Genomic DNA, 27,664 nt, shown 5'->3' with positions numbered 1-27,664 from the left:
TTCTGGAGTTATTAACATTTCAAGAAATGTAAACAAATCCAAATAGTGGTGAATTTGGTCTCAAATGAAAGGTCTCATTTTATGGATCTCAAAAATGTCTTAAATTGTTAGATAGGACAAACGGTTTCCTAGTTATCACGAATTTAAAAAAAGTAAACAAATCGAGATTTTTCATGTTTGGTATCAAACGAAAGGTACGGTCGAGAGGATCTCAAAAATGTCGAAAATTGTTCTGTAGGTGCTACGGTTCTCGAAATATTCGACATGTTTGAAAATTTCAAAAATCGCTAAAAAGGTGCTCCCGGACCTGGAGAGTACAAAAATACTATCGACACCTCTCTAGGATCAACGGTTCTCCATATATAACGTAACTCCGTAAATATGAGAGATCTTGAAGAATTATGTTAACAAGGTTAGGCGAGATCTCCTTAGGTTAGAGCGATTTCTGGAACTTTTTTTTCACATGTCATTATCTCCACCCCTGTCCAGTATTCAAGAGATGTAAAGACTGAAATGTAATCTAGGATCGACGACGAATCCAACGGTACCATCCGCACCTCCGTATCACCCTCCGTTGAGGAGATACAGCCGTTATAAGATGGCCACGCCCACTTTTAAAAACCACACCCACTATAATTGGACACGCCCACTTAATTAGAAATCGTCCCAATACTATTCTTCCTCATCGAAAGAACACGGACCCTACCAGATCGACATAAAACTTTAAGAATCAATGGCGCACGACGCGAAATTTTGAAAATTCCGAAACATGTCGAGTTTGGTATCAAATGAAAGGTACGATCGAGGGGATGTCGAAAATGGCAAAAATCGATCGCTAGGACCAGCGGTTCTCGAAATTTTCGAGATTTTCGAAAATTTCAAAAATGACGAAAAAGTTGCTCCCGGTCCTGGAGAACTCGAAAATACAATCGGCACCTCTCTAGAATCCGTAGTTCTCCAGATATAACGTAACTCCGTAAATATAAGAGATCTCGAAGAATTATGTTAACAAGGTTAGGCGAGATCTCCTTAGGTTAGAGCGATTTCTGGAACTTTTTTTTCACATGTCATTATCTCCACCCCTGTCCAGTATTCAAGAGATGTAAAGACTGAAATGTAATCTAGGATCGACGACGAATCCAACGGTACCATCCGCACCTCCGTAGCACCCTCCGTTGAGGAGATACAGCCGTTATAAGATGGCCACGCCCACTTTTAAAAACCACACCCACTATAATTGGACACGCCCACTTAATTAGAAATCGTCCCAATACTATTCTTCCTCATCGAAAGAACACGGACCCTATCAGATCGACATAAAACTTTAAGAATCAATGGCGCACGACGCGAAATTTTGAAAATTCCGAAACATGTCGAGTTTGGTATCAAATGAAAGGTACGATCGAGGGGATCTCGAAAATGGCAAAAATCGATCGCTAGGACCAGCGGTTCTCGAAATTTTCGAGATTTTCGAAATTTTCAAAAATGACGAAAAAGTTGCTCCCGGTCCTGGAGAACTCGAAAATACAATCGGCACCTCTCTACGATCAGTAGTTCTCCAGATATAACGTAACTCAGTAAATATAAGAGATCTCGAAGAATTATGTTAACAAGGTTAGGCGAGATCTCCTTAGGTTAGAGCGATTTCTGGAACTTTTTTTTCACATGTCATTATCTCCACCCCTGTCCAGTATTCAAGAGATGTAAAGACTGAAATGTAATCTAGGATCGACGACAAATCCAACGGTACCATCCGCACCTCCGTAGCACCCTCCGTTGAGGAGATACAGCCGTTATAAGATGGCCACGCCCACTTTTCCAAACCACGCCCACTATAATTGGACACGCCTAATTAATTATAGACCATCCCAAAAGTCTCCATCCTCATCGAAAGAACACGGACCCTACCAGATCGACATAAAACTTTAAGAATCAATGGCGCACGACGCGAAATTTTGAAAATTCCGAAACATGTCGAGTTTGGTATCAAATGAAAGGTACGATCGAGGGGATCTCGAAAATGGCAAAAATCGATCGCTAGGACCAGCGGTTCTCGAAATTTTCGAGATTTTCGAAAATTTCAAAAATTACGAAAAAGTTGCTCCCGGTCCTGGAGAACTCGAAAATACAATCGGCACCTCTCTACGATCAGTAGTTCTCCAGATATAACGTAACTCAGTAAATATAAGAGATCTTGAAGAATTATGTTAGGTTAGGTTAGGTTAGGTTAGGTTAGGTTAGGAAATTCAAAAATTTCAAAAATTCAAAAATTTTCAAAATTCAAAAATTTTCAAAATTCAAAAATTTTGAAATTCAAAATTTTTCAAAATCCAAAATTTTGAAATCCAAAAATTTTCAAAATTCAAAAATTTTTAAGATCCAAAATTTTGAAATTCAAAAATTATCGAAAATCCAAAATTTTCGGAATCCAAAAATTTTCAAAATCCAAAAATTTGAAATTCAAAAATTTTCGAAATTCAAAAATTTTTGAAATCCGAAAATTTTCAAAATCCAAAAATTTTCAAAATCCAAAAATTTCCAAAATCCAAAAATTTTCAAAATCTAACCTAATTTTCAAAATCTAACCTAATTTTCAAAATCTAACCTAATTTTCAAAATCCAACCTAATTTTCAAAAAAAATCTAACCTAATTTTCTAAATCTTATTTTCAAAATCTTAATTTCGAAAACTAACCTAATTTTCAAGATCTTACCTAATTTTCAGAATCTAACCTAATTTTCAGAATCTAACCTAAGTTTCAGAATCTAACCTAAGTTTCAGAATCTAACCTAATTTTCAGAATCTAACCTAATTTTCAAAATATAACCTAATTTTCAGAATCTAACCTAATTTTCAGAATCTTACCTAATTTAGTATCAAATAAGAGGTCTAATTTTATGGATCTCAAAAAAGTCAAAATTTGTTGGATAGGACAAACAGTTTCCGAGTTATTGAGGTTTTAAAAAAATTCAAAAAATTGTCTAGTATGGTATCAAATGACTGATTTTTCGCAGGCAACCCGATACCCGATAATAAAATAATCTAAGCCATATGATTTAAGGGTAAACTGTGGAATCTGCCCTTAGTTTAAGATGTCTAAAAACCAGGTGTATGGACTGTTTATCTTTTGTTTTGCTAATTTTGAGAATATTAGTTAAGCTTCGTTATGTCAACTGTAGGTAGCGCTATCAACAAATTAAGATTCTTGTTATTTATGAGTTTTGTGCCATTATGGACCTACAACATATATGTATATCTTTCATTAAAGTTATGATCTATGGACGCAATTCTTGTGATTGAAATACCAATAAACTCTCTCTCTATTTGAAATATTTGAATTCATTCCAGTAAACGTTTCGTGTTTTGTTTCACGACTTTGCACGATCATACTCGGTTACACATCGTTTTTGATTGGTCAGTATCGGGTTTTAATTAATGTATCCAATCAAAATCAACGGAAAAAGATCGAAATGACAAGTATGACATTGCGGCGCCGCCACGAACTAAAACTAATATTTTCAATTTGGTCGAACGTCATTGCATTCAAAATTTGACGAGTGCATTCACCATGTTCTTAGACATCTTAATTGTAAGTAAGATGTCTAAAAACATGGTGAATGCACTCGTCAATTTTTGAGGTTTTAGTGTATCCTGAATGTCATTCCAATCAAAATTTGACGAGTGCATTCACCATGTTCTTAGACATCTTAATTGTAAGTAAGGGTAAGATGTCTAAAAACATGGTGAATGCACTCGTCAATTTTTGATCGGAATGACATTCAGGATACACTAAAACCTTAGAATATAGATATTATTAATCTTCTAAGGCTAAAACGGAACAAATATTTGAACCCGATCGATGATTCGGGTATCTTCGTGAATCGGTTGCGTCGTACATCCTCGAGTTCCCGAGCTCTGTAAAATCCGCAACTAAAATCATTTAATATTCTGTGATCATTACTTGACACTTGTCATGATTAGACACAGTGACACTGACAATACATTTGCCTCTATCATAGACCTCTATTTGGGTCAAGACTCAAGATATTAGATCTATGGTATATTCGAATTTTTCAAGTGAAAAAATGTGAAAGAGCAATTTTTATTGCTTAATTCATACAAAACAAATATATTGGTTAATGAGGAAGAACCATAGACCTAATAATAATAATAATGTTTATTCAACATAAATAAACATGGTGAGTTACAGAGGTTTTTAATTCTAAAATTAATAATATGATATAATATAATGGTTATTAGGTCTATCGGAAGAACAAATTTTACCCAAATTCCTAATTATCTGAAAATGTAAGCAGAATTTGGCAGATTGTTTCTAACGAAACTAATCATGGATATTTTTAAGTCATTACTTTCAAAACCAACAGAGAATAATGATGTGGCCTATTGTTAAAGAATAGGAGCAGGTATTCATTCAAATATGGCGATAGAGAGCTAGAATAAATATCTGAAATCTAATAAAATAGAAGGAAAAGAAAATAAAGTATTAAAAATAATTCTATTCTTGCAATTATCAATTTACGAGTATTCATTGTTTTAGAGTTGAAAAGCTATCAGATTTGTTGGAAGAAATAGCTGATGAGAAGATGTGGACGAAAATTATGAGAAATGAAAGACCTAACTCCAACAACTATCAGCAAAAAATTTCTGTAGAATCTCATAAAAAAGCAGAAACAATGAAAGACTTAATAGAGGAGGTCAGTACTCTGTATATGATGATAAATATTATAATACACAGTTTATATCATCATGTGATCCAGATATTGTAGTCATTGTTAAATATGCTTGCACAAATATAAATGTGAGTGTTCCACTAACAGCATCAAAACTATATTGTGTAAGCATTTGCATGCTGTTACTATGTTCGGACAAAGAATCAACTCTGTTTCAGATGACGACAACAATTTAGAAATTAATGAGCCATCAACAAGTTAACAATAATGAAGATGTGGGACATTTTATAGATTAAACCATTTCTAGTTCACAAAATTTCACATCTATAAGCAATGACACAGAAAATGTAAGTTAAAGGAAGCTCAATTCAAGTTTTTGAATAATTCATTATTTCAACTGTTTTAGGATTTGCTGAAATGTGTAAAACAATTGAAGACTCTCAATCCATAAGGAGAGAGGAGAGTATTTGCAACTATCAATGGAAAATTTTCCAAACATAGGGTCAATGCCAAGAAGAACTAACATCTAAGAAGTGAAAATTGAGAAGCAAATCTATTTCCCAAGAAAAAAAATCAATAGTATGCATCTTCTATGAAAATGACTTTTCTATAAATTCATATTCTTTTTTCATTTTTAACAGAGACTACCAGAACTTCATAGCAAATAATTTAGATCATTGAAATGAGATTGACAAAAAATCGAGGTAACAAATTCTAACTGAACCAGCATGTTACACATATAAGAGAAGTACAATGTTCAAATGTGGTTAGAAGAACCAGTCAATATCAAAATAAAATATGATATACATCCTTTATAAATTAATGAAATTAATTATAATCAATATATTATATATAATATAATTATATATCATTTTGAACAACTGTAAGTTTTCTTACAATAAACTACTTCCTGTATTGATTATACGATTTCATTTCACATAATTATATCAAAGTGAGTAATGTAGATTGAGAACAACTCAATGAAAGTGTATTCTTAACTGTATTGAACAGCCAAAATTCTCTATGCTGTAAAGAATTTGATACAGACTTCATTATATTTCCATTATATCCTAATCTGAAAATAAAATTAACTCATTAGCATTTTTAATAATGGAGCATCTGCCCAGTAATATCGTTAAACTATTCAGTATATTATTATAGAGTGCAAGAAAACCTAAAAATTAACAATTTGGATTTCTTATTAAAAAAAAAAGAAATATTGAATTCATATTTATTATGATAAAAGTGACAAAATTGGTCCTCCATTTTTTTTATTAATCATATACTTATTATTGTCCCGAGTGTTTACTTAACCATAATCACTGAATGATATTACCCTATTCTGTATTGAAAACCCAAGAGAAATCTTTTTTGAGATTCATGAGTGGTTTCTGAATAATCTATCTATAATAATATAAGGGATGCTACAATCTGAAATAATCTTTTTCTTGCCCTGATCCTTCACATAACACATTGATTTAAATTTTGAAATTATTATCAAGGTGAAATGTCAAACTAATCCTAATATGAAACAAGCTAGTAGTACTTTTAAAAATCCATTTCTAGATGTTTTAATGTAGTTTCTTGAAGTTCTATCCATTATTACCAACAATAAATTTCTTAATTCGCATAAAATAATTAAGAAGCTTTAATTTGAATACTTATTCATAGTAATAAAAGGGCACTTTCAATTCAATCTCATCATACAAAATTCTCTTTCATATTATCATATCACATTAATTGATCAACCTACAAATAAATATAATGATAATAAACAACTTCTATCATATTCGCATCAATGGTCACATTAGTTCTATGTTGTGTAGCCTTTAGAAGACTTTTCTTGGAAATTTTTGCAGTCTTTCCCTTATTGGCACTAGTTCAGTTCTGTATAGTGTGTTTATATTCAAAAATTGGTCTGCAGAAGATTTTGTATATTTTTGTAGCTGTTGATAATTGATATAATAATACCAAATTTCATCTACAAAGAAAGCTCAATTAAAGACGAATTTTGGAAAATTCTACATATATACCTACCTGTTTTATCCCACTCTGCAATTAAAATGGGAAACAACAGAAAATGTACATTTTGTTGTTGTTTCGAACAAAATAACATCAACATCAAAATCGTATTTGAAGGGAATTCTCGGCCTTCTCGTGCATGACAGTTACTTTTCATTTAGGATCTTTGGGAGTACCTGTAACTCATGAGCTTCGGGTCCAAATATTTGGTCCGTTTTAGCCTTGGAACATTAATAATCTATCTATCTATCTATATTCTAAGGTTTTAGCTAAGATGTATAAAAACATGGTGAATGCACTCGTCAAAATTTTGAATGCAATGACATTCGACCAAATTGAAAATATTAGTTTTAGTTCCTGGCGGCGCCGCAATGTCATACTTGTCATTTCCGTTGATTTTGATTGGATACATTAATTAAAACCCGATACTGACCAATCAAAAGCGATGTGTAACCGAGTATGATCGTGCAAAGTCGTGAAACAAAACACGAAACGTTTACTGGAATGAATTCAAATATTTCAAATAGAGAGAGAGTTTATTGGTATTTCAATCACAAGAATTGCTTCCATAGATCATAACTATAATGAAAGATATACATATATATTGTAGGTCCATAATGGCACAAAACTCATAAATAACAAGAATCTTAATTTGTTGATAGCGCTACCTACAGTTGACATAACGAAGCTTAACTAATATTCTCAAAGTTAGCAAAAAAAAAGATAAACAGTCCATACACCTGGTTTTTAGACATCTTAAACTAATGGCAGATTCCACAGTTTACCCTTAAATCATATGGCTTAGATTATTTTATTATCGGGTATCGGGTTGCCTGCGAAAAATCAGTCCCGAATCCCGGTTGTCGAATTTTAAAAAGTCGAATATTGCTGCGAGTGAATGTGTGCGACTGAGAGGTCCCAATCAATCATCTCATGCGATAGAAGAGGACACAGCATAGCAGCTGTTTGAAGTCCGTCCAATCAAAAACAACGGAAAAAAGATATAAATGACAAATATGACATTGCGGCGCCGCCACGAACTAAAACTAATATTTTCAATTTGGTATTTGGTCGAATGTCATTGCATTCAAAATTTGACGAGTGCATTCACCATGTTTTTAGACATCTTAGACTTAACGAAGCTTAACTAATATTCTCAAAATTGGAAAAACAAAATCTAATCAGTGCATTCATCAGATTTTTAGACATCTTAGTCTTATCTAAGATGTCTAAAGATGTTTTTATACATTTCAGATAAAACGAACAAAAAATAATTTGTCGTCTTGATATTTGTGTTCTGTGGTCTTGATCACACGAGGTTTTAGGTTATGTTTTTTGTTTCGTTTATGTTTTAAGTTTTTTAATAATCATTAAAAAATATTCAATTATTAAGTATTTGGTTAGAATAGCCTATATTTGTTTCTTTACAACTCGTGTATATTACTGTGAAAGATACCTGCTATTCTTCAATATATTTTTTAAGGAATCTTTGAATTTCTTAATGATGAGCAATATTCGTTTAGCTAAACGAAAGGAAGAGAGAATTAAAACCCTAACGGGTCTCACTCATGAATGTGGGGTTTTTGGAGCATTAGGCAAAAAAAATTATGAAGGAAATGATAAATGTGATATAGCCCAAATTGTGTACATAGGTTTAGAAGCATTGCAGCATCGGTAAGTTGCAATTGCTACTGCTTATTCCATAATTCATATTAATATGGGTAATTTCAATCTTAACTTAATTATGACTTTGAGATATTTGAAATTTGTTATGTTTATCATTTTAAAGAGGTCAGGAATCCGCAGGATTAGTTACAAGTATCGGTAACAATGATTTTCATATACACAAAGGTATGGGCCTTGTAAAAGATGTTTTCAAGAAGGAAGAAATCCGTAATTTATCCGGACACATTGGAATTGGACATACTAGATATTCCACCAGCGGACCAAGCACTAATATTCATTCTCAACCATTTGTTGTCCATTCGATGCATGGATCACTAGCTGTAGCTCACAATGGCGAACTAGTCAATTGTGCTAGTCTTAGGAAAATGGTAAATTTATCATTTACTTTTGACAAAATGACAAATATAATCTAGGTTAGTTCATTTGATTAATCTGATTTGAGGTTATGATAGAAATTCAATTTTATTATTTTTTTTACAGGTTCTAGATAGAGGTGTAGGTCTCTCAACGCATTCAGATAGTGAGTTGATTACTCAAGCTCTTTGCCTCATTCCTCCCGATGGAGAAGTTAATGGACCAGATTGGGTAGCTAGAATACGACATGTGATGCATTTGGCTCCTCTTAGCTATTCTCTTGTTATTATGTTGAAAGACAGGATCTATGCTGTAAGGGATCCATATGGTAACCGTCCTCTATGTTTGGGTAAAATTCTTTCACAGGATGATGAAGGTAAATTCATTCAAATGAAGACTTGTTAAATGTGAATTTTGTAGAATAATTCACATTGCTTTACAGAATGTTATCTGATTTTGAATTTTTCAAGAAAAATATTCAAGGAAAACTGTAATATCGGATTAAGACTTGTTTTCACATATAATTCATTTTAATTTTATTAAAAGTATCCATAGAATTGCATGAATATTTCATTCATAGTTTAGGTTATAACTTTAGAAATAAGAAATATTTAATTTTGGTGCCTTTTAAGGATATTGAAGCAATTTTTCTGTTCAAAATTCAAGAGAACAAATACCATCCGGTCCTCAATGGCTATGTCCATGACGATGATGAATCAGAAGATTGCGATGGATGGGTGGTTTCTTCTGAATCGTGTGCCTTCTTGAATCATACCAGATATTTGAGGGACATCCTTCCAGGAGAAATTGTGGAAATTACCCAGGATGGTATCAAAACTATGGACATCGTTCCTTTGCCTGTTGGAAAACCGTTAGCATTCTGCATTTTCGAATATGTTTATTTTGCCAAACCGAACAGCATTTTCGAAGGCCAGGAGGTGTATGAAGTCAGAATGGAATGCGGAAAACAGTTAGCAATAGAGTCACCGGTGGCTGCCGATGTGGTTGGCTCTGTTCCAGAATCAGGAAATGCAGCTGCACATGGCTATTCTCAGCAGGTCAGAATTATAGAATTTTTTTAATCAATTATTTCAGACCTCAAACAGTTTTACCTTGATGTGAAGAAATTTATTCTAAAATTATATGAAAGGCAATGTAAATGCATTTTCCATAAAAAAAATAATATTTACTTAAATAATTTTATAGTATGTAAGATATTTATCTCAAATGAATACATTTCAGACCGGAATTCCATTCAGAGAACTTTTAGCTAAAAATAATTATGTAGGAAGAACATTTATTCAGCCTTGTAACAAGATGAGACAAGTAAATGTTGCCTTAAAATTCAGTGAGTATTGTAAATGTTGATAAATATGTATTGTTAATAAATGTTTGCTACTTCTTAATAAATTGTTATCATTTATGGTGAATTTCAATGTTTTTATTTTATAATTATAATATTTTTTTATTTTCTTTGGCCAATTTATCGATGTGATTCTTTTAAGTTTATTTTTCAATTCTTTTTGGTTATCTAAAATTATCTGAATCAATATCAAGAACTCAATTCATTTATCAAATCTTTTATATCTTTTGATGATGGCACACCTGTAATTCCAATAATTGTTTTAATATATAGGATTTCTGAAAATATAAAATATCAGTTAATAATAATCATTTGATAAAGTAATTCAAACTCAGTTTTCTTATTCCTAGGTGCAATATCCTCGAATATCAAAGGAAAAAGGATAATTCTCATCGACGATTCAATTGTCAGAGGAAATACCATGAGTCCTATAATAAAGTTACTCAGGAGGGCAGGTGCAACAGAAGTTCACATTCGTGTTGCTAGTCCTCCTATTAAACATCCTTGTTATATGGGAATCAACATACCAACCAGTGATGAGCTGATTGCTAATAAACTGAAATTACATGAAATTGCTAAAAAAGTTGGTGAGTTGTATTATAATTTCTTTCAAATTGAATATGAAATTAGTATTTTTAAATTTTATATCGTATTCGACTGGCTGCACCAATGTGAATTAATTCGCACTGGTGCAGCCAGTCGAATGGACTATTAAATTTTTTGTAATGTCTTAGAAGAATAACTTAAGGGTACTTAATGTTTTTGAGTTGTCATAGAAATTTAACAGAGAAAGAAAGTTTATTCAGAAGTAGGTAACTGACCAACCAATTATCTCTGCTCAAAAAAAATACACTTAATTACAGGTAATGAGATAAAGGCAACAGTCTGGTGGAGCATAGAATACATTTTCTACGTTCTAAATAGCTCAATGTATCAGGTGTTCCAAATTCGTTGTCTAGTGAGGGGTTCTCAGAATCCTTTTAAGCTAGAATGAAATAAAAGACACACTTTTGATTTTTGAGATAATTAATTTAGTGAAAACTGCAACTGTTTTCAAGCTATAAGATAAAATTGGAAAATCGCGTGAATTGAAAAGTTCTCATATTTTTATTACTGGTGTTAGCAATGTTTCTTCAGGCTCAGGCACGTGAAACACTGAATTAGTTCAGTTAAACTTTATCATTCGAATATAAAACAGAAATGACAATTTCAAAAATATTTCATATCGGGTCTTCTCTTAGAAACAGAATTTCCTTCCCGTCACCAGTCATAGAGTATCTCCAACACTGGAGATATAAACATGAAACAAAAACATTTATAGGCCCTTTTTTCTGTCGAATACATTGGTGTAATTATGTTTTTTTTATTGCCATTAATTTTGAAGTTATAATACAAACTTTTTTTTCCTTCAAACGTAAACTCTGTAAAAATGTCTATAAGAAATAGAATAGCTTTTTTTTTTCTTAGAACCCCTCACATACATAACTTAAAAACATAACCCTCTTTCAATCACACTTCCCAAAATTACAACATTCCTTTTCTTATGATATTCTTATGATAAAAGAAACTTATTGGTTTGGAATGAGAGTATTATTTTGAAGAATAGTATAATTTTTTCTTGAATTATGTTTTAAAATGTTATATAACAATTTATTTTATGTTTTTTTTTAAAGATGCAGATAGTTTGGAATACCTTAGTGTGGAAGGTCTTTTGTCAGCTGCTCAAAGAAATAATCCAAATAAGAAAAAAGGTCATTGCACTGCCTGTCTAACCGGAATCTATCCGGGTGGAGTTCCTGAAGATTTGGAATGGTAGAAGATGCTAATGGTAAATCTCAAAGATTATGCTCTATATAAATGAAAACTAATCATATACATAAATTTCATGATGAATCAGTATTTTCATAATTATATTTAATTTGAACTCAGTATTATGAATCTTTTTTATTATTCTTGTTAAATTTTTATACTTTTCAGTAGATAAATCAATGCAAACTAATCATATACATAAATTTTATGAGGAATCAGTATTTTCATAATTATATTTAATTTGAACTCAGTATTATGAATCTTTTTTATTATTGTTAAATTTTTATACTTTTCAGTAAATAAATCAATGCAATTTCGTTCTATATTTTCTTATTATTATTTAAATTAACATTATAATTTAAAGCATTTTCATCTACCTACCTGTTACACCATTTGTTTAATCCTTAATTTCCTGCTGAAAAAAGCATGTCGTTTTATTTCTTACAAAATTGGAAATATTACTTACATACACAGATTCAATTGACAGTTGGGATAACTCTTATCTTTTAAAATACAAAGAAAGCATCAATTTTACATCCAAATACTTAAATCAAGCAAAAAAGAAGTGGAACATAAAATTATTCATAATATTTTAATATCCATGTCATTTTAAATAATAACATAACCTCTGCGACCTTCAAATTCACGGTTGATATGGAACTATTTCTGTGATTGGTCGTAATAATCGATCCTGTAATCTGATTTGCGCACCCGATTCACTCATAAATATGAGTAGGTCAGAATCAAGTTCATAATATTATTTGCAGCGATTTCCTTTGTAAAACTGAGAGTGAAGCATCTATTAGTTAATTGTGGCATTTCTTACTTATCTATTAAAACGCTCAACCTAGAAAAATCACATATGTTATTTTTGGGAAATTCATCAGTTGATGCCGATTACTCTGTCTCACTCTTATGTGTTCGGTGCTGGATCTCCATCCCTCTCGCTATTTGATTAGCCGTTATAAATTCAATATTATTTCCTTTTTATTCCGTTGATAGCGCTATATACAGGTATTCCTAAATCGGAGGTACAAAGGAAAAGTGAGATTCCTTGGATAATTTTAAGAAAACGAAGTCCCCATAAACATGGGCCTGCAAACGCTTTGTTTGCGAGATTCCGAGTGTTTTTTCTAGTCCTACTTGCTTGTGACGATTATAACCTCAGAGGATTATAACAGTTTATCGAATCTCTTTAATCTTTTGGTATATAATATAATTCTATAATAACATCGAATCTGAATAGAATTAATTCCAGGAAACTTTTTAAATTCTGCTGCTTTCGAATCACATGTAATTACATAATTCTATTTGTTGTTTTATTATCTCAATCTTTAATTGTCGATAATTAAAGTCAAGTCATGTTAAATGAATCTTTACTCATGTTATGGATACGTAATTCAAATCGTTATATTTGATAACTTCAATTTAAAATTGGAAAAATAACAAAAGTTATGAATGATTCAGCTAGTTACTTAATATAGTTATATATAAATAGATATATCAAGTGAATATATAAGCTGAATCATTTTCAAGTGTAAAAACAATCTTCTCAACAAATGGATTTCCTTATCAAAACTGATGGTGATTGCATATGATTAAATACTAAGATAAAGAAAAAATAAATAGGTTGAAAAATGTTATTCCAGTTGTACTGTGAGTGGAAGTTTTGACAAATCTTTACACTCAAAATGATTGCAGTTTATTATGTTACACTGTTTTTGTGAGTAAAAATCAAATTATAGGCGCTTTAACTTTTGATTGTTTAGGCGGAATGTAGGAATATCTATATATTACGTAGTTTTGAAATTAATATGAGTAAATCAAAATAAGTATGTTCCCTGATTACGTAGTAACATTAGATATTCTGAAAATAAATTATGCATTTATTATCCAAAACTTATTAGGTTTCCAGGAATTGTTTTCTGTGGGTTGAGCAATTATAGCTTTCCTGACGATTTTCAATTTGGTGTTGCTACCGCATCATATCAAGTGGAGGGTGGATGGAATGAAGGTGGTAAGTGAATCAATTGAGGAGGACGAGGAGCGATATTTTTACATTTCTTCTGAAATTGTTGCTTTCACCTATGTATCTCTTTACCTTTCATAGGAAGAACAGAAAGCATATGGGATTATGAACTCCACAAAAATCCCAATATAACCGACGACAGATCTAATGGCGATATTGCCTGCGATTCTTATCATAAATGGAAAGAAGACATACAGTTGGTTCAGAATTTAGGTGTAGATTTCTATAGATTTTCTATTTCATGGTCGAGACTTTTGCCATCTGCATCCAAAGGATCGGAATTGAGTAAAGATGGTGTAATGTATTACAATAAAATTATAGATGAGTTAATAGCTCGAAAAATAGTGCCTTATATAACGATATTCCATTGGGACACTCCTCAATCATTAGAATTCAATGGTAAGTAGATATACAGAGGGTTCCTAAATTGAAGGTACAAATTACAGATTCATTTTAAGAAAAACTCTTTCTTTTTGACAAAAAGGGTGTAAAGTTTGATTTTTTTTTCTAGTTATTTCTTAGCTCCTTTCCTGTAGAAGATAATAAATTAATTATAATTTTTAGTACTTATTTATCCACTCTGTAGCGAAGATTAATAAAGATTCGATAAACTGGTATGATTATCATAAAATACCTACTAATAAAATAGACTAATAAAATGAAAAAAGGAATTTGTTGCCGGAAATCAATCAAGAACTGATTTCAAATATTCTTATTTCAATACAAGTTAATTAGACACAAATTGTTCAAAATTTAATGAAAAATCGATATCTTAGTATCTTTTGTGAGAATTTAGAGAGAAAGTTTTATTATTTTTTAGGAGGATGGTTGAACGAAACAATAATTGAGGATTATATTTATTATGCAAGGACACTCTTTGACCTTTATGGCGATAGAGTTAAACATTGGATAACTTTCAATGAACCTCATCAAACTTGCGAACAAGGATACTCGACAGGAGAAAAAGCTCCTTTCAAAAAAATGCAAGGAACTGCAGATTATCTCTGTTACCATCACATGGCCATCTCCCATGGCAGAATTTATCGCATTTACGAAACCGACTACAAGCCCACTCAAAAAGGTGAGAGACAAAATTATACCTGCATATGAAATAAATAAATTTGTATACGGAAGTATGCATTTCTTAGGTATTATATTAATTATTTTCTTGCAAATCTAGGACAAATCGGAATAACAATTGATTCCGTGTTTGGAGCACCAAAAACAAACAGCGATTCGGATAAGCAAGCTGCTGCTGATTATATGGACTTCCAGGTAGGCATGAAATTACAGGTTGGATACCATTTCTTAGTCGGGTTGAGCCAAAAATGGAGAAAATCCATTTTAAAAGATACATATAGGTATATCTCAAAAACTGTTCCTTTTTGAGATTTGTGGGTATAGACATTTTTGATCAGCCCATCAAGAACTACAACAAACCAAAAATGTATTCAAATTCACAGAAAGCCATTTCCCTCACTAAATGTTCGGGGTCCTTTATTGTATAAGATGTTCATCTACTTGGAATGGTAACTCGTTATTTCCTGTTAATTTTTTTTTAGTTCGGATGTAGGGAACATTTCTAATCTACTTCTTCAGGAAGAATTTGTAGAAAAATATTTTATCAAATAGAACATCCAATAAGTTAATAAGCTTAAGAAAGAAAAGCAAAATATACTTACTTATCCAGTTTTTCAATCCGTCTATTTACTGTCCGGAAAAGTTACTTTTCCGGTCTTACTCTGGTTTTCAATCGACCTCTCTATTTTCAGTATGGATGGTTTGCACATCCCATCCTTTCTGGAAACTATCCAGCCAAGATGATCGCAAAAATTGCCGATTTGAGCAAACAGCAAGGTTTGGCGAAATCCAGATTGCCGGAATTCACGCAAGAAGAAATAAAAATGATAAATGGAAGTTTTGATTTCTTGGGACTGAATCATTACACCACAATATTGTCCTCTTATGGCGGAAATTACCCAGTGCCGTCGCACAGGAATGATATGGGAACTGTGGACTTCAGGGATCCCTCTTGGAAGGTATGTTCTTTCACATCATAGGAAGATAGCCAAAAATTCAATTTCAAAAATTGCATTTCATATAAATCTATGTATTTACAGCCTTCGGCAGCAGATTGGCTATGGGAGGTACCGTGGGGCTTAAGGCAACTTTTGGTATATGTTAAAGATCACTACAATAACCCTCCTGTATTGATAACAGAAAACGGCTGGGCAAACAGAGGCAAATACTTACAAGACTTAGATCGCATAGACTACATCAATTCTTATCTCTCGGAAGTGTTGAAAGCAATTCACGAAGATGGCTGTAAAGTTATAGGTTATACAGCCTGGAGTCTCTTGGATAATTTCGAATGGACTTACGGATATACGTAAGTGAATATATTCAATTCTTCTTTCACCTGTATAAATTATTGTCATAAATTCAAAATGATATCTTTCTGGAAATAAAGGTTTTGTATTCAACAAGAAAACTCACTTGTAGTGTTTGGATTACAATGACGGTAATTACCATATAGTTTTTCAATAAAAAAATCAAATTTTCCAGTCGTTTTTTTAAAGAAATTCAATTTAATTTTTCAGAATGAAATTTGGATTGGTTTACGTGGACTTCGATAGCCAAAATAGAACGAGAATTCCCAGAGATTCTTATGATGTATATAAAAATATTATATCAAATAAAAGATTGTAATTTCAATATAACCTTATCTGAAAATTTTTATAAAAAGTTATTTTTATAAAAATAATGTGTGTAGGTTCAATTAAACCTTAGTAAGAATAATGAATGATATTATAATTTGTAACAGTATAATAAAAAATAATAAATCTCAACCTTCATACTGCAATAATTGTTTTATTGAAATATTCACCCTTTGTTTGGATAAAAATAGGAGAACAAACGTATCTAACTACCACTTTCAATTTCAAAGATCAGAAAATGAAAATATCAATTTGTGGAATATTTTTCAGAAAAACATGAAACAATGGAACTTGAAAACGAGTAAGGATAGAAAGGTTGATATGATATTTTTCAACGCAAAGTTCTGCTTTCATTTTGTATTTTAAATGATGAGACATTTTCAGTCCAAATTCTTGGTGTGTAACAATAAGATTCGTATTCTTTGAATATTTCATTTGAAAGATGTGTACATTCGTGAACTTTATCATCAAAATATCTTTACAGATTACAAAATATCATGGAAAATTTACATCGTATTCATATTCTTTTTCAATTCGTCCTCTCACTACAGATAATTGAAAATTTTAATTATTATCTGATATATCGAAAATAGTGAGTTTTGATAGCATATTATTATTTATGGATTCTTGATGAAAAACATCCGATCAGTTCACTTCCACAATGACCCTTCCCACGATTTGGAGATTCACATCACTTTTCACGTAAGATTACAACCACATGTACGATTTCTAAATAATCCAGATATGAGATGGCGAAAAAATGCAAAAAGTTTTGAATTTATTTTTCCCACAGCCTACTGGTGTTCGTAACAGGAGAACCCAGCAATCGTACCTTTCCAAATCATTTCAAATTCGGCGTAGCGACGTCAGCATATCAGATAGAGGGAGCTTGGAACGAAGATGGTAAGTTATTTAAAAATATTCCTTTTTTAAAGAATATAACACAAACCATTGACATCGAGCCATTACGTCACTATACTCTAATGAGTGATCATTCCAATTTTCAATATTTCTTTCTTAATTGAATTTAATTTAATTTGGTGAACTTAGCCAAGTATAACTAGCAGTCTCTATTAACAAAGCTAAATTAGAGTTCTCATGCTCAAAAGTCAAAATCATAATTGAACAATTTTCATTTTTCGAAAATCCTCTTTTTGTTCAGGTAAGGGTGAGAGCAATTGGGATCATTTCCTACATCAACATCCGGAAGTGGTCGTAGATAAGACAAATGGAGATGTTGCATGCGATTCTTATCACAAATATAAAGAGGACGTCAAGTTATTGAAAGATTTGGGAGTTGATTTCTATAGGTTTTCTATAGCGTGGACCCGAATTGTTCCTCTGGGCCGTAAAGATTCTGGGATTAATCCGGACGGTATTGCCTATTACAGTAACCTGATCGATGAACTTTTAGCGAATGGAATCGAACCTTACGTTACGATTTTTCACTGGGACACTCCTCAAACTTTAGAAGCTGTTGGTAGGTTGTCTGCTTAGGTTTAAAATGAAAAGCAACTAATTCTGACATACAGGTGGTTGGTTGAATTCGACCATCATCGACCATTACGTGTCTTATGCCCGGTTGTTGTTCGAACTTTACGGAGAACGAGTGAAACATTGGTTGACGTTCAACGAATTCAGTCAATTCTGCGAAGAAGGCTACAGCACAGGAAAGAAGGCACCTTTCAAGACACTAGTGGGCGTTGGGGGTTACCAATGTACGCACAACGCTTTGATAGCCCATGCGAAGACTTTCGACATGTATGTGAAGGAATTCAAATATACTCAAAAAGGTAGGTACCTAATATTTGGGTATATCGGGTTTCTCAAATTCGTTTTCTAGTGAGGGGATCTCAAAATCCCTTTGGGCTGGAGAAAATGAATGCCAAATTTCAAATTAATTCAATGAAAACCGCAACCTTGAAGTTCCTTTGATCTCCTTTAGACAATAACATTAATCAATTTGAAAATGATGGAAAAAAATCTAAGGTTTATTGGTGGCCACCCTATATATTAATTATCTGAAATAAACAGATTATCATAGACAAGCCCTACCCTCATGCACATGACAACGAATTTGAGACACCGTATACACCTCAACAAAAAAAAATTGAAGATTGATGTTTGCAGGTTTAATCGGCCTCTCTGTAGACACCGCTTGGGCTGAACCAAAAACAGACAGTATTCTCGATAAATTGGCTGCAGAAGAAGAATTTATGTTTGATGTGAGTTTCTTCAAGATAGGTATTCCCAACTTTTATCCTTCGAAATAAATTTAGATTATCGAATGGACTTGGTCATTTCTTGTTTTCTCCTTCATTCGAACAGCTAGTTTGAGTTTAAGCTTTGATATATTCTTAGATTGGTTAATTCTCATTTTTTTTCAAGTATGCTTATTACTTACATCCTATTATGGCTGGAGATTATCCTGCTGCTCTTAAGAGGAAAATCAATTTCAAGAGTTTCTTCCAAGGCTATCACCCGTCAAGGCTACCGAAATTTAGCCGTCAAGAGAAAAAGCTGTTAAAAGGAAGTTTCGATTTCATAGGTTTGAACCACTACACCACATCGTTATGTTCTTGGTCGACGACAAAATTTCCCAGTCCCTCAAAATTAGACGATTGTGGGGTGAAGCAAAGCCAAGATCCTTCTTGGAAGGTAAGTATCTACTCCAACGGCCAATTTTATAGTGAATATTGACTTTCACAAATTCCTGAGGTTTCTGTGATTTTTTTGAAAGATTTCAGCTTCCCCTTGGTTGGCTCAAGTACCTTATGGTATGAGAAAAGTGTTAGTATGGATAAAAGAGAATCTAAACAATCCTCCGTTGCTGATAACAGAAAATGGTTGGTCAACTAGCGATTCCAACTTGGACGATGAAGACCGAATGGAATACTATAAAAAATATCTTGCTGAAGTTTTAAATGCTATTCATGATCACGGTTGTAATGTTATTGGTTACACCGCTTGGAGTTTAATGGACAATATGGAATGGGCATCTGGTTATACGTGAGTATTTCTGCTTTATTATTTCCTTACTTATCAACTTTATGTTTTGGATTCAAAACACGAATTGAAGTCTTCCACAACGTCACAATTTTTTTGAAAATTCCTTTACCATTTCTAGGAAAGTCGCAAAAGACTTCGAACAGCTCTATAAAATTGAACAAAATAAAAAACGTATTCAAGAAATTTTGAAAGCGTTATGTTGTGTAGTTTTTCATATCTAGTTAAAAATAAAAATTCAACTATTCTCTTTCTTTTCAGAGAAAAATTTGGGTTGGTCAGAGTAGATTTCGCCAGTCCTAACAGAACAAGGACGCCTAAAGATTCATTCTACATGTACCAGACAATAATAAAAAATAAAAAATTAATTGATTAAATAAAGACAAACCAATAAGGGAACAATGCAGTTATAAACAATTTTCATTTTGTTTTTGCCATTATTTTAATATGAAGAATATAATATAGATGTACCTATTTACAAAGTTGATGAAGAAGATCAATCGTTTTTTCCCTCTTCCTCTTTGAATAGCAATCCGTCCACATCTGTTGGCTGAATTATTTTGTCGTGTAACGTTCTTAAATGCCTCAAGAGGTTGCTTTTCACATTGAAACCTTTCATACAGTATTCGCAAGCGTACGGTTTTTCCCCGGTGTGTGTTCTCTTGTGAATCAACATGGAAGCGTGAGATGGAAACTTCTTGGTGCAGACGGAACAAACCTGGAACAATGCCACGACAGAATTCTAGAATGCGTCAAAGTCTTAATAAATTTGGCGTTTTCTAGCTCGAAGTTAATTTTGTTGCACTAGACATTATAGTGGACACAGACGTGCAAAAAAAAGAAAGCACCATTCAGCTCTAATCGGCGGGATTCTAGACAAATTTTGGATTCACAAGAAACTAAGATTAAATTTTGTTTTCGTAAAAAATAAGGATAAAACGCTCATAACATTGTTGTCATATTATGCTCTTATATTTGTTTATTATACAAGGGAAAAAAATATTAGATCCTTAGATAGATTTTGTTTTGCATCCCGACGTGAAGCGAATTTTTTCTTTAGAGGTACCTACCTTTTGTATGGGTCCTAAATGTTTGGAATGTTTCTGCATTTTCGTACCATCTCCAGATTTATTCAAATGTATATTCGTCCAGTGGAGCTCGAACTCCGTGTGAGTATTTTGAATGTGATGAACCCATTCGGCTGGTGTTGGAAACATGTTTTGACACATATCACAAGTGAGAGGAGGAAATGGTGCATTCTCTTCGTCCTGAAATATTTCCCGTTATCAGATTTTAGAAAAATTATAAGTTTTTGGTTTTATAAACAAACTTTAGGTATTTACCTAGAATATAAAAGCTTTATAGAAAGGTGATACGGGCAGTTGAAATGTTCTAGAAGAACAGGCTAGAAGCCATCAGAATTATTTTTATAATTCAAAAAGTTCTTGAATTACCTATGCCTTGCAAATGGAATATCATTTAAAAACACGAGAATATGATTAACACAGTGCATTTATATAAGCGGTGGAAAATTAGCAACGCTCTGGCACCATCGTCATCAACGTCTTATTCTCAGTACTTAATATATCAAAAGTAAACGAAATGGTAAGTGAAAATCATCTACTTGATTTGATATAAAAAGGTGATTCATTAAAAATGAACACCATATTCTGAATTTTAGGTTCATCATCCCAAGATTTTGTTTCAACTGTATTTTCCCCTTCAAAAAGCAATATTTTATCAGCACGCGAAATTCTTTTTTTTTTTTTCATGTTTTTTCAAATAACAAAAGTAGCTACACTCACAACGAAATATCTCACAAACTAATGGTCTGACTGCTGTCAAATTTTGACACGTATCGTTTGAAGGATGGTACTAACTAAAAATCATATGGATTTAATACTAACACCGCCATCTGTGCATCAGACCGGAGACTTTTCAATTGGCCTAATTTCCTGTTCAAAGAATAGCACTATTGTCAATTTATGAACACCCAGTACAATTCACGAGACTCTGATTGATCGATGCAGTATTGCCAATCTTCATTATTTAAAGGGGGTTTGGATATCGATTTTCATGAGAATGAGATTGTATGACATATTTTGAAAACTTCCATCCGATCGAATATATCTGGAGAAAATAAAGATTAAGATTTAAGTAACACTTGAAAAAAGAACTAACCGGTGCTGGTCTGCCTCTTCGTTGTCTCTTCGCCGGCAGCATGTCCGTGTGGGTCTGAACGTGCCTGACCCACTCGGCGGGCACCGAGAACGTTTCGCTGCACAGCTCGCAAGTCAGTGGCGTGTACAGGTTTTCGCTGCTGCCTCCGCTATCAGTATCGGCGAATATTTCCGGTTTTATGGTTATCTCCGTGCTGAACACATCCTTGGACTCCACCAGCTCCATGTCCGCGTCGGCCATCTCCGACCATTCCAACGGTTCCTCCTTGATCACTAAGAACTGGACAGTTTCGTTATTTGGCGTCGTGGCGTTCGGGACTGAAAACTATGCGTTCTAGACAAAATGGCTATTTTTCGCTAGCAATGTTTTTCTTCAGGTATCGTGCATTAAAAATTCACAAAAAGGGGATCTGACGTAACGGGCACATTCCGGAATTCAAAATCATCATCACAAAAAAAAAATCGAAGCAATCTTACAATAGAGCGTTGAAATATCTATGAAGATGTTCACGACTAAATTAAAAGTAATTATTACTAATTTAGTAAAATTCTTCAGAAAGTAGGTATTACATAAAAATGTATAAGTAAAATGCCAACTTAGAATTTAACTAAATTATTAATACTTTAAAGGTTATTTTCGTAATTATGGGGTAAAACTTCTAGAGGTGATAGTACTCAACAAATCACAATTCACAATACCAAGCTCAATATATCTATCTACTTTTTATTATTTCAATTTTAACGAATGCATCGATCAAAACACATTTACTAATTTGATTCAGCAACTATTTCATCGATTTTCTTAGCTTTAGGCAGCAAAGGAAGTCTTGACACACTCCGTAAAGATTTGAAAAATAGATGAAATAATATTCAAAATCAACTTGTTGAAAATCTGCAGGATAAATGGTAAAACAATGAATAAAAACATTCCGAAATAGTTGTTATGTGAAATACAATAATACCGTATGATAACATTGAAAAAATCCTTAAAAAACTCAACTTACTTTCGGTCTTTTCGCAGTCCTTGCGTTTAGTCGTCGAAGGCGCAGATTTCTCGCTCTGGGTACATTTGATCACGCTATTCTGAAGGTGATTCTCTTTTGGTAGCGCTTCTTTCTTCTTATTTGTCGATACGATGTCGGAACTGCCGCTGCTTTCTCTGTTATTGCTCTTTTCCTGGTTTATATTCATAGGGTAATTGAGAACTTTTGGCCTTTCGTTAATTTTCGATTTGTCACTTCTCTGTTTTTCTGGTTCTTGTTGGGCCACTTGGGAGGAATTATTCACCGGAGACTGTAAATTGTTGTTGCTATATTGTTGAAGGAACTGGTACACCTTTTTTTTTACTCAATATTTCACCTACCTTTACAACTTTTTTTTGAGGTGCTTCTTGCTCTTCTTTGGGTCTCCATAAACCCTTCACTTTCAATATGTCACCGCCTCTTAGAACTTGCTGTAGAATATCTTTAGAAACTGTGGATTCACCACTGTACATGTATTGGACCAGAATTTTAAGAGTTTTATACGAAATTTCTGGTGGAAGAACGACTACGAGTGGTAAAGTGGTAACCATGCGAGGAGCTAACTTCAAAACCTACAGATTGAAAATGTACAATGAGAAATTCAATATTATCATTCGATATTATTAATTCGACTCGATCAATTCGATCAATAAATCGATTTATTCAGGTAAATTTTTTTTGGACAACACCAAGCTCAGTTTGTAGTTGACCAGAGTCAACTGATCAGCTTCTGTTATTGAGGGGATAAAGGTCTACAGAAAACAATTTCAACATTTGAAAATCACCGGTAACCATTTTTCATTCATTGAGAAGCCTATGGTGGGAATCTAGAAATTTATTATTATCGCCTGATTCGTTAATTAATAATCGGTACCCTCCCATCCCTTCACCATAGTAACCATATATGGTTACTATGGTAAGGGGAATTGAAGGGTACCGATTATCCAGGATCCGGGTCTTCTTTGATAGTATTTTTTTCTTAATCAATTCGAGTCGATATAAACTTTTTGAACTAAACCAAACTGAACATTGATGCACATTTTGTATTATTTGGTGGATAAACATCTTTGGACTTATTGGTATAAAATGCCAAGGTAAACAAACCTGGTGGAAGTACTGGCTGCAAGAAGATAATATAAACTTGTGGGCCATGACACACAGGCCATCAACTGTGTAAAGAGCCACATCCGCAAATGTTTCGTTGAACAATGCACCAGCAACACAAGAATGCATATAAGAGCTGAACGAGTGCCACTTGAGCTGATAATTTTCTGCTATAACATCCATTTTGATTCGAATATCTGAAAAAAATCAATTGATACAATTTGAAAATAGTAAAAATTTAGAGGGAAAATTTCTCACGCAGGATTTAAATAATTTATAACATTTGAATTATTAGAAAATCCATAAATATATTTTATTCATTTCGTTTTTATTTTACCACCAATTATAATTAGGGCCCTCTATTAACAATCCTCATGCCAAAAACCGTAAAATTGTTAATTTTCAAATTGTAAAAACATAAAAAAATTTTTGCGAAAATCAAAATCAATATTTAAACTTTAAACACCCGGTATCTTGGAAACCAGCAATATTTGTAACCAAGCTTCTTGGGCAGAATCATCATGAAGTCTACAATTTATAAATTGAACATTCTCAAAATGGATTACCCCGTATAAATGAATAGAAATTGCCAATTATTTCGATTTTCACAAAATGTTATACCTACTCTTAATTCTTGCCAGAAGGTGAGAGAGTTAAAAGGAATATTGTCCAAGGCATATGAGGAATTGTAAAATAACAAATTCTACTCATAAAACAAGAAATGGAAAAAACTCTATCAACTAACTATCTATCACGATAACGAATTTCTGAAGAAATCATTTTTCCCTTTTTCTCTTTTCAAAACTCTAAACTAAAAATTATCACATCTAAGCAACGATAGAACGAGAAGATTCGCGGCAAATATATTCAAATAGGTACACATTTTCACGAATAAACATCAGTGAATTGATTCATGAAAACGCTTTCAAAACATATTAAGACGAAAAAAACATTCAGTTTCAACGCGATATGTACAACATCAAAATATAAGTTTACTTCAAGCAAGAATATTCCCACAGGAAAACCACAACATCGATACACAGATTTATGCACTGTTTTTATACGATGCGATCTACAACATAATCATTCGACAACTCACAAAAACTGAATCAACTTCAATTGGACGAAATAAAACACATCACAATAAACGCTGTCCGATGAGCAATCACTAAAAACGGCAACCAAAACATCGGTAATTTATCAATGTATTAGCAATAATCAGGAACACATATCCTGCACCCTGCATCGATTCAGCAACGGGATTCTGATAAATCGGGGTTTATAAATGGGAAGTTGCAGAACGAAAGAAGTAATCGAGAGAAACATACCAGAAAAGGAGGCTGTGATGCGTCCGGATTCAAACGGCTAGTCCGAAGCCGAGCTAACAAAACAACAACGTTCGTTGCATCGGCAGCAAGGGAAACTGCCGGCGACCAGAGAAAATCGATAGATCGTTTCGGCGTGAACACCATCATTGATTTTTCTCGGCCAATCGTACAAGTCCATTTATCCTATCGATCTGACATCGCCCTCCCGCTCCTTTTTATTGATTTTATTCCTTCCTAGCTCCATCCCCGATTTTGTTCTAATCTTCGACGAGGATGTTGCAACGAACAATTTACTGAGAATTTCATAAGAACGTTCGTTCGTTTCCGCTACACACAACGTGTTGTTAGTATCGATTCATAACACCCAAAAATCCAAAAAAAAATTCTTTCTGATTACAAGTAGCTTCTAGGTACTGATGTACCAAAAAATACCGAAAATTGATTAATGAAGCTCAAATTTCATCGAAGTAGGCACCTTCGATATAATTTCAATCATCAAACTATTTTCAATGAAAAAATCAAGTTCAGCTCCAGCCCCAAATTTTCTTTTGTCTTAGAACTCTGTTATGTTTTCAAACTCTGTCATGTCTTCAAAATATGGGTTCAAAAAGTCAATTCATCATTTCGAAGCAAATGTTTCCATTGAACATTTGCTTCGAAAGGATGAATTGAGTTTAGGAACCCACAGTAGGGAAATAAAACAGTTCTTCAATTAGATTTGTTGATAATTTAGCCAGAAACTCGTTTTCTTCCAATAAATGTGGTCTTTTATCGATGTCAAATTGCTTTTTCGATTTCGGCCCAGTTAAGGTATGAAAGACCGACGCGGGACTTCGGGAGCGGGAAAGAAACTTTTGCAGAATGGAAGTCAACGGCGTTTAGCATTAAAACTTCTTCTTCCGAAAAACTGTCACTTTCATACATAATTTTGAATTCATACTAATAATCATGTCTCATTATTTTCGCGTAAGTGTGCATGCTATGCAATCATAGAAATATAATATATTATATTTCTATTTATGCAATCTGCCCGCTGCCGCAACCATAACGCATCACTCCCGTTTCCTCAGTCCCGCCTCGGTCTGTTCATACCTTTAAGGCAAAATTTCGAAGCTTGTGATTGGTTTGTACAGTTCAATTGTTTTCATGAAATTTACGATTTCTATCTACCGCGACTATTAAGCGATTGAGTTTCTGCAAGTAGTTATAAGGTTTTTCAGCGCTAGCATATTTGAGATGTCTAAAAACATGGTGTATGCACTCGTCAAATTTTGAATGCAATGACATTCGACCAAATTGAAAATATTAGTTTTAGTTCGTGGTGGCGCCGCAATGTCATACTTGTCATTTCGGTTTTTTTTTCGTTGATTTTGATTGGATATAATTAAAACCCGATCCTGACCAATCAAAAGCGATGTGTAACCGAGTATGATCGTGAAAAGTCGTGAAACAAAACACGAAACGTTCACTAGAATGAATTCAAATATTTGAAATAGAAAGAGAGAGAATTTATTGGTGTTCTTACAATTTCGAAAATTGCTTACACAGTTCATAACTATAATGAAAGATACATAGGTACAAAATATCACAAAATTTATGAATAATAAATAACAAGAATCTTTCAAAATTTGTAAAAAGCGCTACCTACTGTTGTCATAACGAAACTTAACCTATACTCTCAAAATTAGCAAAACAAAATCTAATCAGTCCACCAGGTTTTTAGACATCTTAGGCATAATCCAATCAAAGTTTAATAATAAATAAACTGTGAAAATAGATTGCAGTGAAACTTGAATGACAGATTCAAGTTATATACCAACTCGGCGACGAAATGAATTTTGAATAGTATATCTTTACTGGGTATACAATATTATAATTATATACTTAATATAATTATTATACCGATCCATTATTTTCTAGAGTATTTCAAAATTTATTTACGGCCTTCATTAATAAATCATTGACTTACATGTTCTAAGAAGGAGAATATCTAATGCGGAATAAGCTCATGTTGCCTTCATAATCTCAGAATTAGTCCTATGTCTTCTCGTTCAATCTCCTTTTCCTATTGAATTTTCATTGGGGTTGAATTCCTTTGAATGAATAAGTACTTGATTTTCACTGCAAAAAACATGAAATAGAATCACTCTTATAATATCTTTTTGAATGGGTACAAAAATATGATTGCTTACTTTTTGAATCTTGTTCTTTATTCTCATCAAACATTTTTGGAATTTGAATCTTGTTCTTTATTCTCATCAAAAATTTTTAATCGAGAATGCTTTTAATGTTGTGATTTTCTACACCCACACAAACTTAAGCCAAATTTCATGTTTGCTTCTAACAAACAGAA

At 32.8% G+C, this 27,664-nt stretch overlaps 4 protein-coding genes and 3 long non-coding RNA genes across 15 annotated transcripts; 4 read left to right on the top strand and 3 right to left on the bottom strand.

The window, feature by feature from the left end:
- The first annotated feature begins 3,961 nt into the window (after positions 1-3,961).
- Positions 3,962-5,768, top strand: LOC123670628. Of its 2 annotated transcripts, XR_006745943.1 has the most exons (7): positions 3,963-4,199; positions 4,261-4,308; positions 4,364-4,501; positions 4,559-4,715; positions 4,910-5,038; positions 5,098-5,270; positions 5,333-5,768. It is a non-coding gene; the product is annotated as an uncharacterized LOC123670628 (long non-coding RNA). The 2 variants fall into 2 exon arrangements; XR_006745942.1 differs by having other exon boundaries at positions 3,962-4,199; positions 4,261-4,501.
- Positions 5,769-5,910: 142 nt separating this feature from the next.
- On the bottom strand, positions 5,911-7,043 carry LOC123670629. The gene is made up of 2 exons (XR_006745944.1): positions 6,729-7,043; positions 5,911-6,672 (listed from the first exon to the last, which is right to left on the bottom strand). It is a non-coding gene; the product is annotated as an uncharacterized LOC123670629 (long non-coding RNA).
- A 927-nt stretch (positions 7,044-7,970) lies between these two features.
- Positions 7,971-12,248, top strand: LOC123677372 (amidophosphoribosyltransferase-like). Its single transcript, XM_045613863.1, has 7 exons — positions 7,971-8,387; positions 8,503-8,767; positions 8,880-9,129; positions 9,420-9,811; positions 9,996-10,101; positions 10,467-10,703; positions 11,790-12,248. Exons 1-7 carry the CDS (start codon positions 8,215-8,217, stop codon positions 11,930-11,932), a joined length of 1,566 nt encoding a protein of 521 aa, XP_045469819.1. The 5' UTR covers positions 7,971-8,214; the 3' UTR covers positions 11,933-12,248.
- On the bottom strand, positions 9,632-13,358 carry LOC123677390. 3 transcript variants are annotated; one of them, XR_006747101.1, is made up of 4 exons: positions 12,392-13,358; positions 12,307-12,340; positions 9,944-11,965; positions 9,632-9,886 (listed from the first exon to the last, which is right to left on the bottom strand). It is a non-coding gene; the product is annotated as an uncharacterized LOC123677390 (long non-coding RNA). The 3 variants fall into 3 exon arrangements; XR_006747100.1 differs by having other exon boundaries at positions 9,632-10,672; positions 11,810-11,965; XR_006747098.1 differs by having other exon boundaries at positions 9,632-11,965.
- Positions 13,359-13,487: 129 nt separating this feature from the next.
- Positions 13,488-16,817, top strand: LOC123677380 (myrosinase 1-like). The gene is made up of 8 exons (XM_045613873.1): positions 13,488-13,648; positions 13,833-13,942; positions 14,036-14,353; positions 14,775-15,035; positions 15,135-15,229; positions 15,727-15,993; positions 16,075-16,343; positions 16,555-16,817. Exons 1-8 carry the CDS (start codon positions 13,617-13,619, stop codon positions 16,661-16,663), a joined length of 1,461 nt encoding a protein of 486 aa, XP_045469829.1. The 5' UTR covers positions 13,488-13,616; the 3' UTR covers positions 16,664-16,817.
- A 400-nt stretch (positions 16,818-17,217) lies between these two features.
- LOC123677292 (myrosinase 1-like) lies at positions 17,218-20,162 on the top strand. The gene is made up of 8 exons (XM_045613789.1): positions 17,218-17,373; positions 17,465-17,574; positions 17,834-18,151; positions 18,204-18,464; positions 18,802-18,896; positions 19,060-19,329; positions 19,412-19,680; positions 19,939-20,162. The coding sequence occupies exons 1-8, from the start codon at positions 17,333-17,335 to the stop codon at positions 20,051-20,053; spliced, it is 1,479 nt and encodes a 492-aa protein (XP_045469745.1). The 5' UTR covers positions 17,218-17,332; the 3' UTR covers positions 20,054-20,162.
- Positions 20,082-27,649, bottom strand: LOC123677308 (zinc finger and BTB domain-containing protein 14). 6 transcript variants are annotated; one of them, XM_045613792.1, is made up of 8 exons: positions 27,504-27,649; positions 27,281-27,432; positions 23,984-24,180; positions 23,221-23,451; positions 22,862-23,150; positions 21,859-22,175; positions 20,748-20,945; positions 20,082-20,395 (listed from the first exon to the last, which is right to left on the bottom strand). In XM_045613792.1, exons 3-8 carry the CDS (start codon positions 24,164-24,166, stop codon positions 20,174-20,176), a joined length of 1,440 nt encoding a protein of 479 aa, XP_045469748.1. In that variant the 5' UTR covers positions 24,167-24,180; positions 27,281-27,432; positions 27,504-27,649; the 3' UTR covers positions 20,082-20,173. The 6 variants fall into 6 exon arrangements, with proteins under 6 accessions (XP_045469748.1, XP_045469746.1, XP_045469747.1 ...); XM_045613790.1 differs by lacking the exons at positions 27,281-27,432; positions 27,504-27,649 and adding an exon at positions 25,312-25,466; XM_045613791.1 differs by lacking the exons at positions 27,281-27,432; positions 27,504-27,649 and adding an exon at positions 24,980-25,251.
- Between the last annotated feature and the right edge of the window lie 15 nt (positions 27,650-27,664).

Source organism: Harmonia axyridis, chromosome 1 (genome assembly GCF_914767665.1).
Source record: "Harmonia axyridis chromosome 1, icHarAxyr1.1, whole genome shotgun sequence".
In the NCBI taxonomy this organism is placed as follows: domain Eukaryota; kingdom Metazoa; phylum Arthropoda; class Insecta; order Coleoptera; family Coccinellidae; genus Harmonia; species Harmonia axyridis.
The sequence above is the reverse complement of the archived record's forward strand: the minus strand, read 5'-3'. Positions and strand labels throughout refer to the sequence as shown.